This window comes from Herpailurus yagouaroundi, unplaced genomic scaffold (genome assembly GCF_014898765.1).
Source record: "Herpailurus yagouaroundi ecotype Mexico unplaced genomic scaffold, PumYag 308, whole genome shotgun sequence".
NCBI classification, from domain to species: Eukaryota; Metazoa; Chordata; class Mammalia; order Carnivora; family Felidae; genus Herpailurus; species Herpailurus yagouaroundi.
In genome coordinates, this window is record NW_024412525.1 from 3,794,740 (window position 1) to 3,807,726 (window position 12,987).

General features: G+C 39.6%; 1 protein-coding gene and 1 long non-coding RNA gene across 10 annotated transcripts in view; one reads left to right on the forward strand and one right to left on the reverse strand.

Moving 5' to 3' along the window:
• The window catches only part of LOC121021667 (alpha-1,3-mannosyl-glycoprotein 4-beta-N-acetylglucosaminyltransferase-like protein MGAT4E), a 32,343-nt gene that overhangs the window by 4,442 nt on the left and 14,914 nt on the right, over window positions 1–12,987 (reverse strand). For 6 of the 9 annotated variants that reach the window (XM_040462245.1, XM_040462252.1, XM_040462251.1 and 3 more), the window contains one exon: window positions 331–395. Coding sequence is in view for 2 of the 9 variants with exons in the window: in XM_040462252.1 (XP_040318186.1) it covers window positions 331–333 (3 nt within the window). In the remaining 7 variants the exon portion in view is untranslated. Of the gene's footprint in view, window positions 1–330; window positions 396–4,264; window positions 4,897–12,987 lie in introns of those variants that run through there. The other 3 variants (XM_040462249.1, XM_040462250.1, XM_040462253.1) reach the window with 2 other exon arrangements.
• On the forward strand, window positions 30–6,415 carry LOC121021669 (uncharacterized). The gene is made up of 2 exons (XR_005786641.1): window positions 30–272; window positions 5,845–6,415. It is a non-coding gene; the product is annotated as an uncharacterized LOC121021669 (long non-coding RNA).

Consider the following 12,987-nt stretch of genomic DNA (forward strand, 5'->3'; position numbering starts at 1 on the left):
GACCCAACCACAGCGGACGCGTTGCCAAGAAGAGGAAATCAAGGGTTAGGCATTAATCATATTTTTCCCTAAACTCTGAATTCAAGTCAAAGACTCTACTTGGATGTTATTGATCAATAAATAACTGTTTATTATTGTCTTGTCTGTTAGGTCCCTGTTTACTTTTGTGCCTGATCATTTCCAGGATTACGTTAGTCAGATTATGATGTTGGTCAACTCAGAGGGACCAAGAGAAACTCTTGTTGGTATATCTTCCCCCCTATCCTGGACTGGTAAGTAGGTTGGAAACTAAAAGTGACCGGAAATTTCTAATCACGTGAAAGTCTTTACCATGTTTGGAGTGCTATGTCCTTCAGAGTCTTTTTGTTTAACAGAAGATGAGGGCTGGAATTTCTCTGAAATCAAAGAGAAAAAAACTTTAATATTTTTATGCATGCAGGATAGGGTCCCAGAGTGGCTCTTCTGAGGTAGCAGAAACTAGTCACCCCTCCCAGGAAACCCTGCTTGACAACCATTGTCCAACCTGAATGGGGGGCTGGTTACCACTCCAGCCTCACATCGAGCACCTGTTTCTGGATAAGGTGAGGCTGAAGTTAAAAAAATTTTTTTTAACATTTATTCATTTCAGAGAGACAGAGAGAGAGACAGAGCATGAACAGGGGAGGGGCAGAGAGAGAGAGGGAGACACAGAATCAGAAGCAGGCTCCAGGCTCCGAGCTCTCAGCCCAGGGCCAAACGCGGGGCTTGAACTCATGAACCATGAGATCATGAACTGAGCCAAAGTCAGACACTTAGCCGACAGCCACCCAGGTGCCCCAAAATGCAACTGATTTTTGTGTGTTGACTTTGTATCCTGCTTTTTAACTGAAATAGTTTATTAGTTCTGACAGATTTTGTTTATTTGTGAGGAATCTTTAGTATTTTCTACCTGTAAGAAATATCACCTGCAAACAGAAAATTTTACTTCTCCCTTTCCAATTTTGGATGTCTTTTATTTCTTTCTCTTGCCTAAGTGCTCTTGCTAGAACTTCCAATAGTATGTTGAGTAGAAGTGATGAGGTGTAAGCATTTTTAGCTATAAACTTTCCCCTTAGAGTCACTTTCAATGTGTCCCATAAATTTTGGTATATTGTTTTTTTAAATTTTCATTCATTTATATATTTTCTAATTTCCTTTGTGATTTCTTTTTTGATCCATTGATCAAAAGTGTGTTATTTAGGGGACCCTGGATGGCTCAGTCGGTTAAGCATGTGACTCTTGATTTCAGCTCAGGTCATGGTCTCGTGGTTCTTGGGATCAACCCCCTTGTTGGCCTTGTGCTGACAGCGCAGAGCTTGCTTGGGATTCTCTCTCTCCTTCTCTTTAAAAAAAAATTTTTTTTTTCAATGTTTATTTATTTTTGAGAGACAGAGTCAGAGTGTGAGCGGGGGAGGGGCAGAGAGAGAAGGAGACACAGAATCCGAAGCAGGATCCAGGCTCTGAGCTGTCAGCACAGAGACAGATGTGGGGCTTGAACTCATGAACCATGAGATCATGACCTGAGCTGAGGTCGGACACTTAACCGACTGAGCCACCCAGGCGCCCCTCTCTCTCCTCTCTTTGCCCTTCTCCCTCCTCACATGTGCTCTCTCTCAAAAAAAAAAAAAAAAAAAAAAGTTTTTTTAAGTGTGTTATTTAATTCCCCCAATTTTGTGAAATGTCCAGTTTTCCTTTTATTATTGATTGCTAACTTTATCCTATTTTGGTAAAAGAACATACTTTGAACGATATCTATTTTTTTTTTTTTTTACAAAATGCATTGAAGCTTAATCTGTGGCCTGACATATGGCATATCCTGAGATATATGCACTTGAGAAGAATGTGTATTCTCTTGTTGGGTAAAGTGCTCTGAAATGCCTGCTAAACCTAGTTGGTTTATTGTGCAGTTTAAGTCCTCTATTTCCTTATTTATTTTATGTTTGGTTGTCCTGTTCATCATTGTCAGTAGGGTACTGAATTGTTTAAATATTATTGTATTTCTCCCTTTAATTCCATCCGTTTTTGCTGCTTATATTTTGAGACTTGCTATTGGTATGTAAATGTTCATAACTGTTGTATCTCTTTGCTGTGTTGAACACTTATTAACGAACACTTATAATGTCCTTCTTTGTCCCTTGTAAACTTTTTTGATTTAATGTCTATTTTGTTTGTTATTAGTTCAGCTACCCCTTCTCTTTTGCTTACAATACGCACAGAATTTTTTCCCCATCTTTTCACTTGCAATCTGTTAGTTTCTTTGGATTTAAAGTGAATCTCTCATAGATAGCACATAGTTGGATCCGATTTATAAGTCAATTCTGCCAATCCCTGGATTGGAGAGTTTAATCAGTTTGCATTTAAAGTAATTACTCCTAAGGAGACTCTTACTTCTGACATTTTGCTGTGTGTTTTTTATAGTATTTTTGTCCCTTATTTCCTGTATTACCATCTACTTTTGTGTTTAGTTGGATTTTTTTAATAGCAAAATGTTTTAATTATCTTCTCATTTCCTTTTGTGTATATTTGATAGGTCTTTTCTTTGTGGTTGCCATGGGGGATTATAATTAACACCCTAAACTTATAACTCTTTAATTTGAATTTATACTCGTTTAACTTCAGTAACACAGAAACTGCTCCTTTACAGTTCCACTCTCCCCGCTTTTGGTTGTTGTTGTCACAAAATTACATCTTTATACATTGTGTGCCGTGAACTAAGACTTCTTTTTAAAAAAATTTTTTTTAATGTTTATTTATTTTTGAGACAGAGAGAGACACAGCATGAGCAGGGAAGGGGCAGAGAGAGCGAGGGAGATACAGAATGTGAAGCAGGCTCCAGGCTCTGAGCTGTCAGCACAGAGCCCGACGCGGGGCTCGAACTCATGAACCGTGAGATCATGACCTGAGCCGAAGTCGGACGCTTAACTGACTGAGCCATCCAGATGCCCCTAATACTTCTTTTTAAATGCGCTACTCTCTAATAGAAGTTAGCTACTTCTAGTTACCTACTAGTTATCTAGTAGAAGATAAGATTTAGAGCTACAAACCAAAGTTAAAGTCATACTAGCTTTTACACTAATAGTTTTTCTTTAAATATATTAGTCTCTTAAGTCATATAGAAGACAAAAAGTTTAATCAAAAACCATTGTTACAATAATACTACCTTTCATAATTGCCTGTATATTTACCTTTATTGAGATCTTTATTTCTCCATATGGCTTTGAGTTACTGTCTCATGTTCTTTCATTTCAAGCTCAATGCTTCCTTGAGCATTTCCTGTGGAGCAGGTCCACTGGTTATAGATTCCTTCGGCTTTTATCTAGTAATATCTTAATTCCTCCCTCCTTTTTGGACAGTTTTGCTGGATAATGGATTCTTCATTGACAATTGTTTTCCTTTTAGTACTTTGAACATGTTGGCCCACTGTCTTCTTGCCCCCAAAAGATTCTGATTAGAAAGGTGTTCATAATTTTATTGAGGATTGCATGTATGTGGTGATTTGCTTCTCTCTTGCTGCTTTCAAGATTCTCTCTCTGGTTTTGACTTTTGAAAGTTTGATTATAATGTGTTTTGGTGTGAGTCTTTTTGAGTTCATCTTACTTGGAGTTTCGAACTTCTTGGATGTTTATAGCCATCAAACTTGAAACGATTTCAGCCATTATTTCTTCAAATACCCTCTTTGCTCTTTTCTGTCTCTTCTCCTTCTGAGTCTCCCACAGTGCTTATGTTGGTCTGCTTTCTGAGCTGAGATATCCATTTTCTGCCCTCAGACATCGACATGCCTGGTTCTCAGGCCTTTGGACTCAGACTGTGATTACATCATCAACTACTCTGGTTCCTGGGCCTTCGAGTTTGGACTGGAACCACACCACTAGCTTTCCTGACCCTCCAGTTTGTAGACAGCAAGTTGTTGAATTCTCAACCTCCACTCCATAACTGTGTGAGCTAATCTCTCATAATAATCTCTCTCTCTCTCTCTCTCTCTCTCTCTCTCTCTCTCTCTCTCTTCTCTCTCTCTCTCTCTCTCTCCCTCTCTCTCTATCATCTCCTATTGACTTTGTTTCTTTGGAGAACCCAGACTAACACAGGCACTTATTATGGATCTAAGGTTATTAATGCAATCAAGTCAGATCCAGGAGATAATCTCCCTTTCTGACTTGAGACTTCCATTCCCTCAAGGCTTTTGACAACACATACACACATTTTCATATATATAAAAGTTTCAACCACAACACGTGAAAGTCCTCACCTTTACTGGAGGTGTAGTTCTGAGGCTTTTTTTGGGGGGGTGGTGCAGAAGAACTCAGCTTCACAACTCCTGAGACTTCAAGGTTTTCTCCAAAGTCAAGAAGAAAATACAATATTTGTGGGAGCTAGATGAGGCCAGAATGTGCATCCTCTAAGGCAAGGCAAAGTTGGTCACTGCTTTCAGGTGACACTCCACCTACAACTATTGTCCTCTCTGAATGGGACCTGTTTACCTCTACAACTTCACATGAAACACCAGCTCCTTGGTAAGGGTTGCAGGGAAATGGTGAGGAAGTTTTGACATCAGTGTCCTGGGATTCTGACCTAGATCCAGGACTGTGGACTGGGCCACATTTTTCTCCAAATAGGAATCATTTTTTATTGATATTTTCTCCAAATTCAAATCAATATATGTTTAATGTAAAACATTGGATCAATTACGAAAAAAAAGAATAAAAATTACTCAAAATCCCAATGGCAGGAGATAATCTTTGGTTAGCACCTGGTGAACATCTGGAATCAAAATGAGAAGAGCAGATTGGAATCTGGCTTTATGGCAACAGAGGTCAAGTCACTCGGAAGCTCCCCAAGAAAGTCATTTGGGCAACATGACTTACCAAGTGTGGCAATCTCGTAGAGAGTTTAGGGAAGAAGTAAATCTATCTCCACAAATTTACCAATTTCAGTTTCCTTGGGTGATTTTCAATTCCCACTTATTCCAGACATGCTGGCTCTTTCCCTGAAAATCTCCTTCCACTTTATCTTGTCATCTTCCTTGTCATCATTAAGAATTAATGTCCTAAGTCTGTCTTTCCAACCTCCAGCTCCCCCCCCCCCCCTTTTTGGATTGCTCTGAATAAAACATACACTTAGTCACTATCTAAGAAAAATTAATGCCAATAGAATACTATCACTTTTATAAGTCCAGGATTACAGTGTCCTCTTTTAAGAATATCTCTCCAAAAGAACTAGGTCTGCATTAAGAACCAGCTTTTATTTTGTGATGGTGTTGCTTTGATAAAGCCATTTGCTTAAAAATGGGATTCCCTCTTTCCTTCCCCTCTTCTTCTTTTTGATTCAGGCTCCCCATTCTCTTGGCTTCTTAATCTATGTTATCCCCTTTATATTCTTTTGTTTCTTCTCCCTGTAGCCAAAGACCATTTTAAAAGAATGATGTTGAGGGGCACCTGGCTTGCTCAGTCTATACAGCATGCAACTCTTGATCTCAGGGTCATATGCTTGAGCCACATGCTGGGTATATAGACTACTTAAAAAAAAAAAAAGAAAGAAAAGATTATGTTAAGAATAATGGGCATAAGGAGCCACAGGCAGAGTGTAATCTCAGCAGGAGGAGGCTGTGGCCAAGGCCTGCTGTGTAGGTACAGACTGGGCATGGCTGTGGCCTGGGCCCACAATGCAGGCTCATGGGTGGCACCCCTGGAAGCCTCTTCAACATGCCCTCAATGCTGGTGGGGCTTTATGGGGCCTAGCCAGGGCTCAGGCCAAGGGCAAGGTAGGAGACTGGTGGGTACCACTGTCTTCCTTAGAAGAAGCAAAACACATCTATCTGCTCTGTTGCAGGACTGATGCTGTGGTTGGATATTTAGAGGACATTATCATCGACCAAGAGTTCTACGAGTCGCAGGGAAATTCCATGGACAAATACTATCAGGAATTTGAATACGGGAATTATAAAATTGCTTATGCTGCTTATATTTTAACAAAACATATTTACTTAGTAGAAAAGCATATGAAAGAACAGCTGCTGGAGCTTTCCTGGATTTAACTTGGTGACTTTCACATTACAGCCCACAAAGATGAAATGATTGGTAACGTATTTGACAGGCTGCTCCCGTTTATGGATTCTCTGTCTTTCAAAGAAATGTTTCTGAACTACAAAGCAGAAAAGGGAGGTACAGGAAACAACCAGTGGGCTAGTGGCTACTTCATGGTGAACATTATCTTTCTGTCATCCAGAGCACTGCAACACTAGCTTTCACCTCCAGCCAATGGGATTGCTTTGGACACTACAGCCCAATAGGTTGGGAGAAGATTAGGCTAACAATGACAGAAGAATAGGTCTTAGGAAACCTGAATTTGTTTGTGCCTGCTCATTAATGTTAAGTATCAATGAATAATAAAACAAATCCAGGAGATTTCATGTTATTAAGACAATACTCCCAAATTGATAGGCAGATTTAATACAGTCCCCATCAAAATTCCAAGATAAAACAACTCTGTTTCTCTCTCTAGGGTACTCACAACATTTCACTTCTGACACCAGATGCATGGGTTTTTCCACAACAAGCAATTTAACTCAATTCTGATACTATCTACTTGGAGTTACTATCAGATCCTGCAGGTTAAGGGCTCAGTCCCACAAGACTGCTTCCCACTTCAGATGCCAACTGCAAGTTTGGGCCTCTGGTATTTCTGACCAATAGGCTATAAATTGGGGATTCTCACAATCCCATCTTTGGATTTGGTAATTTGCTAGAGTGGCTCACAGAATTCAGGGAAACACGTTTGTCAGTTTCTCATATCATAAAGGATACAAATGAATACTCAGATGAAGAGGTACATAAGGCATGATCTGGAAGGGTCCCAAAGGTAGGAGCTTCAGTTCTTATAAAGTTGGAGTGTGCCACTCTCCTGGCATGTGGATGTATTCACCAACATGGAAGCTCTCCAAACCCCTTACTTTAGTGATTTTTTATTTTATTTTATTTTTTTTTAAATTTTGTTTTTTTCAACGTTTATTTATTTTTGGGACAGAGAGAGACAGAGCATGAACGGGCGAGGGGCAGAGAGAGAGGGAGACACAGAATCGGAAACAGGCTCCAGGCTCCGAGCCATCAGCCCAGAGCCCGACGCGGGGCTTGAACTCACAGACCGTGAGATCGTGACCTGGTTGAAGTCGGACGCTTAACCGACTGCGCCACCCAGGCGCCCCTACTTTAGTGATTTTTATGGAGGCTTCATCATGTAGGCATGATCAATTATTAACTCCATCTCTAGCCCCACCTCCCTCCCTGGAGGATGGAGAGGGTGTAAGATTGAAAGTTCCAAGCTTCTAATCATGGCTTGGTCTTTCTGGTGACTAGCCCCCATCCAGGAGCCCATCAAGAGTTGGCTCATTAGAACAAAAGATACTCCTATCACTCAGGAGATTATAAATGTTTTGGGAGCTCTGTGCCAGGAATTGGGGGCATATCTATCTATGTCTATGTCTATGTCTATGTCTATGTCTATGTCTATGTCTATGTCTATATCATATCTATTACTATATACCCATATCAATATCTATGGGATTTCACAATTCCAACTGTTTTTTTTCTTCTTCAAGAAATTGATGAGCTGATCCTAAAATTTACATGGAAATGTAAAGGACCCAGAATAGCCAAAACAATCTGGAAAAGACCCATAAAACACCATCAGACAAAGTTAGGGGACTCACATTTCTTGATTTCAAAATTTATTTTATTTATTTATTTATTAAAAATTTTTTTTTTCAACGTTTATTTATTTTTGGGACAGAGAGAAACAGAGAATGAACGGGGGAGGGGCAGAGAGAGAGAGGGAGACACAGAATCGGAAACAGGCTCCAGGCTCTGAGCCATCAGCCCAGAGCCCGACGCGGGGCTCGAACTCCCGGACTGCGAGATCGTGACCTGGCTGAAGTCGGACACTTAACCGACTGCGCCACCCAGGCGCCCCTTGATTTCAAAATTTAACTACAAAGCTACAGTAATTAAGACAGTGTGATCATGGCATTAATGACACACAGATCAATGGGATAGAAGAAAGTTCAGAAATTGCCAAGATAATAAAATGGGAGAAAGAATAGTTTTTTTTTTTCAACAAAGCGTGTTGAAACTGAATATCCACATGCAGAAGAATGAAGTTAGACTACTACTCCACAAAGACTGACTCAAAATAGATAAAGAACTAAATTTATAAGACTCTTGGAAGAAAACATAGATATAAATCTTCATAATCTTCTATTAGGCAATGGTGTCTGAGACATGACAACAAAAATACAAGCAATCAAAGAAAAGTAATGAATTGGACTTCTTCAAAATTAAAAACCTTTGTGCTTCAATGGATACTAAGGAGAAAGTGAAAAAGACAAGCCACAGAATGAGAGAATATCTGCAAATCATATATCTGATAAAGGACTAGTATCCAGCCTATATAAAAAATTGTTACAATAAAATGACAAACAACCCATTTATGAACGGGCAAAGTATTTTACCAAAGTAGATATACAAATGGCTAATAAGCACATGAAAATATGCTCAATATCATTAGTAAATAGGGAAATGAAAATCAAAACCACAATGACATACTATGTCATACCTACTAGAATGGCCATAATAAAAAAGACAGACAATGACAAGTGTTGGTGAGGATGTGGAGAAGTTGGAACCCTCATACGTTGTTGGTGGGAATGTAAACTGGTACGACTGCTTTGGAAAACAGTTTTACAGTTCCTCAAAAAGTTAAACATAAAGTTATTGTATGACATGGCAATTCCACTCCTAGGTGTGTACCTAAGAGAAATGGAAATATATGTCCACACAAAAATTTGTGCATGAATATCCAAATATTATTCGAAATAGCCTAAAAGTGGAACCAATCCAAATGTCCGTCAATTGATAAACAGATAAATAAAACATGATATTCCATACCATGGAATGTTAGTCAGACATTAAAAGGAATGGAGTGCTTACACATGCTATAGCATGTATGAACCTTGAAAACATCATGCTAAGTGAAAGAAGGCAGACATAAAAGGCCACATATTGTATGATTTCATTTATATGAAACATCCAGAATAGCAGATCTATGGAGACAGAAAGTAGATTACAGGTTGCTAGCAATTTGGGAGAGGGGGAATAGGGAAACTTGATAATGAAAACTGGGAGAAATAAGGCTGTAGTGGTCCCTCGGATCGATGTGATGCTTCAAACATAACTAGAGGAAAACATTAACTAGAACTGTACAATAAACAATACAGCTCTAAGAAAAACCTCTATTGAAACGTCTCTCTGGGGAGACGGTTGATTTATGTTGCTGAAGCCAAGCAGCAGGGAATGCCTGGCCCGCTCAGGGTGGACAGCCACCTGCTTCTTTTGCTGGTACTTCTCCACTTTCTCAGAGACCATGACCACCTGCTATGGGTCTAATCAGATTCTTTGTGCTTGCTCAACCATAGATTACTCCCGCTAGGTGCTTAAACAAGTTCTGTTTTCCTCCTAAGAATACTCTTTAAACAGTATAATAAATTGTGATGCCTATTGATGGTTGATGTGGTTTTCTCAATTAATATGAGAATGAGGAGTTGCTCAGGGCAACTGTCTTTCCAAACTGTCGTCCCCTGCTCCCTTTCTCTTGCAGCTGACTTCTTTATACCTCATTCTTCTCCCAAACGCCGTGAAGAAAATGGCATAAACCCACTGACTCAACCAAAGGAGGGACGTGGAGATTAGGCACACAGTGAAGCAAGGCTTTGATCAACTTTCTTGCAAGAGTGGGTGTCTTGCAAGAGTGGGACAGGCACACTCGGGGCAGTTACAGCAGACAATTTATCTCCTAGTGTGCAAGTCCCTCCCCTGATTCCTCATTGGCTGAGTAATACAGAGGTTACAGCCTTACCCAGACATCGACTATGCCCATGTAAGGCAAAAGCAGTTTGATTGGTACAAATGTACATTTTCTGAGGTAAGGTGGAGACTTTCAGTCCCTCCTTTGTTCTTTGGTGCATGCTCATTGCAAAGCCCATAAAAATAAGCTGTGAAATGGAGAGGGGAGGAAGACCAGGAAGTGAAGTGTCTAAGAGTTTGGGACTCAATTATGGGGGGTGGTTCATATATATTTCCAACAGATTGTAAACCTACTGTTAACTAGACAGCGCAGCTTTTATTTGGTATTGCTGAAAACGAATCATCTCCCTTCTCACAAAACAGTTTCTTTTGGGGGTGATTAAAATGTTCTGGAATTAGATACTAGTGATGGTTGCACAACTTTGTGAATATGCTAAAAAATACTTACTGAATTGTACACTTTAAAAGGGTGATTTTTATGGTGTATGAATTATTTCTAAATTAAAAAAAAAAAAACCCTAAGGGCCTGAAAACAAAATTACCTGACTCTTCAGGGACTGCTGTTTCTTCTAAAATATATTCTTATATTCAGTAACTCTAGTATTCCTCCCAGAGTAAATACCTGTCCCAGGTGTTTCTGAGTCAAGCTATTCCAGAGTAAGTTGATGTTGAACATTCCACCTGGGACCCCCTTCCCTCAGCACACATACTGAACCCTCTCTTCCAAATACCAGAGACAGGATTTGCACAAATCTTTTGTGTGTTCACAGCTCTTTCACTTGGGCAAGCATTTCAGTTTTTCAGCCCCAGAGGCTCAGCTATGCGGTGATTTTGAGTGTTTGGGAGTGTTTCTCTAAGGTGTTACTCAAACTAGCTAGTGCCCCTTCTTAAGTTTTATGAAGATCCTATTTTCTGCCCACCATTCTAAGAAAGTCACAGCTGGTTTTGGCTGTAGGAATCATTTGAAAGAGATGTTCTTTCCCTAAAAGATAGATGTAAAACTCAACTCCTAGGCTTATGTGTGCAGTCCTTTTTCCTAAAAGGACCATATCTTCTGCTGATCCTGGTGTAGTTCCACCGTTTGTACGAGAAACCTCTTTCTTAAAAAAGCATTCTTTTTGAAAAGTATTTTTGATAAATATTCACGTTAACTTAGTGGGTTTAATCTTGGAATTTTAAATGATCACTTACTTAAGGACAAAATATTACATATCGTGTGCTCTCTAGATGTTAGTACTGTGAAGAAAAGGATAGTATATGTATTGGAGTTCCTAGTTTCCTGGGCACCCATAAATGGATGCTGCGTGCTGGAAGCAAACTAAACAGGCATCCTTTTTTTACGGCATGTTAGGTGTGTTTGTACAGGTTTGCTTAAAATCCTTTCTGCATAAATGAGTTCATTAGGTTTTCTTTTGGTGTGGGAGCAAGTTTGGTAAAAAGGCAACTGACTCTGTAAGCTACGAAATTCCACCTAAATCCTTCTTCCGTCAAAATCTGTCCTCCCATCATGCTATTCTACGGTCTTGTTTGGCATGAGTAAGAGGAGGTAGCAAACAGCTTTTCTAGTTGCCTATTTGGCTTTGGTTTAGTAAAATGTTTGGTATAATATTACCAGAAATATATATGTCAAACCTTTGAGGCTAGACCAGACAATCCCAGTGAGCTCAGGTCACGGGAGGTGGATGAACCCAGGGGTGGAGAGCTGCTGGCACCAGAAAACCACAGGCAATTGCACCCACCTCACAAAACAACTCCTTTAGTCATAGTACCTAGTCTGCCACCCATCTCACCCCAGGACAAACAGCATTAGGGGGAGACATTCCTCCAACTGTAATTCATTAATCCCCAGGAATTTAGAAGAAGGTATAGGGAAGCAAGTTCCAGAATTTAGTTCCTACTTGCTTTTCTTATTCTCACAGGCATGGTGTTTTTGAACTATCCTGACTGTACCTTTGAAAATTCCAGAATGTATATATAGAGAGCCCTTGGACTGCTTGAATGATAGGGGGAAGGTTAAGGGTAAAAGGAAGGAAAAACACATCCTTTAATGTAAAACATCCTTTTGAGAGCACTTGTTATGGAATTGGGTGGGGAATGAGCAGAATAAAGAATCCCATACTCAAGGAGTTATAGTTGGAGGTCATAGGACACGGATGATGAACAAGACCTAGTAATCCAGCTGTCCATTCTTAGGCTCTCCATGTTCATTTCCCATCCCACACCCCAACTTGCATTACTGAACCAAGAAGAATTTATGCAGTTGTCCAGTGTTGGAGCAGTAACTGGAGAAGAGTGCCTTTCTGCTATGGGTAGAGTAGGAGTTAATGACAGTTTCCCCTCCAGGTGATGGTGACTCTTGGGGAGGCAGAGTTGAACTACAAAGTTTAGCTATCCCTCTCCCCATGTGATTTTCTCTCCTGTGCCAGTCCTAGAGGAGACAGAATTTGGGGCTTCCACTGGGGCTTCATCCAGACAAATGAAAGCAAGATGAAATGGAATAAAATCCAATAGGGCTTGAAAGTCAAAGTTGGTTGCCCCTGCCAAGGAACACCCTTCTGACAGTCATTGCTCTGAATGGGGGTGGGGGATGAGTAGAACCTTCACCTTTATTCCAAGGGTGGGGGTTACTTGAAGGAAGGAAGCTCTGATATCCAGCATGTACACACTTTGGGGAATATGGTGGGTTTGTTTGCTCAGCAGCCAGTTCAATGTTTTTCTAAATATGCTTCCTTGTTCTGCAGAGGCTGGCAAGCTAAAACCTACATTTCTCAGATCCCTTAGTAGGTAATGTTTCAATATGATTTAGATTTAGATTTAGATTTCTGTATTTAGATGGACATGTATGAGATCTCGCTGAGGTGAAAAAAAGTTACATTTATAAAATGAGGATGATAATAATACCTACTTCATTGGGTTTGATGTCCTATAGCTATATGGATAAACATATATGTATATGTATAAACTATATGGCATATTATACATAGAGAATATAGTATATATATTTATATATATACTACATATATAAAATTATATATATAGTATAATAATTATATACTATATTTTAGTATATACTATATTTTAATATATAGTATTAATATATATATATTAATATATATAG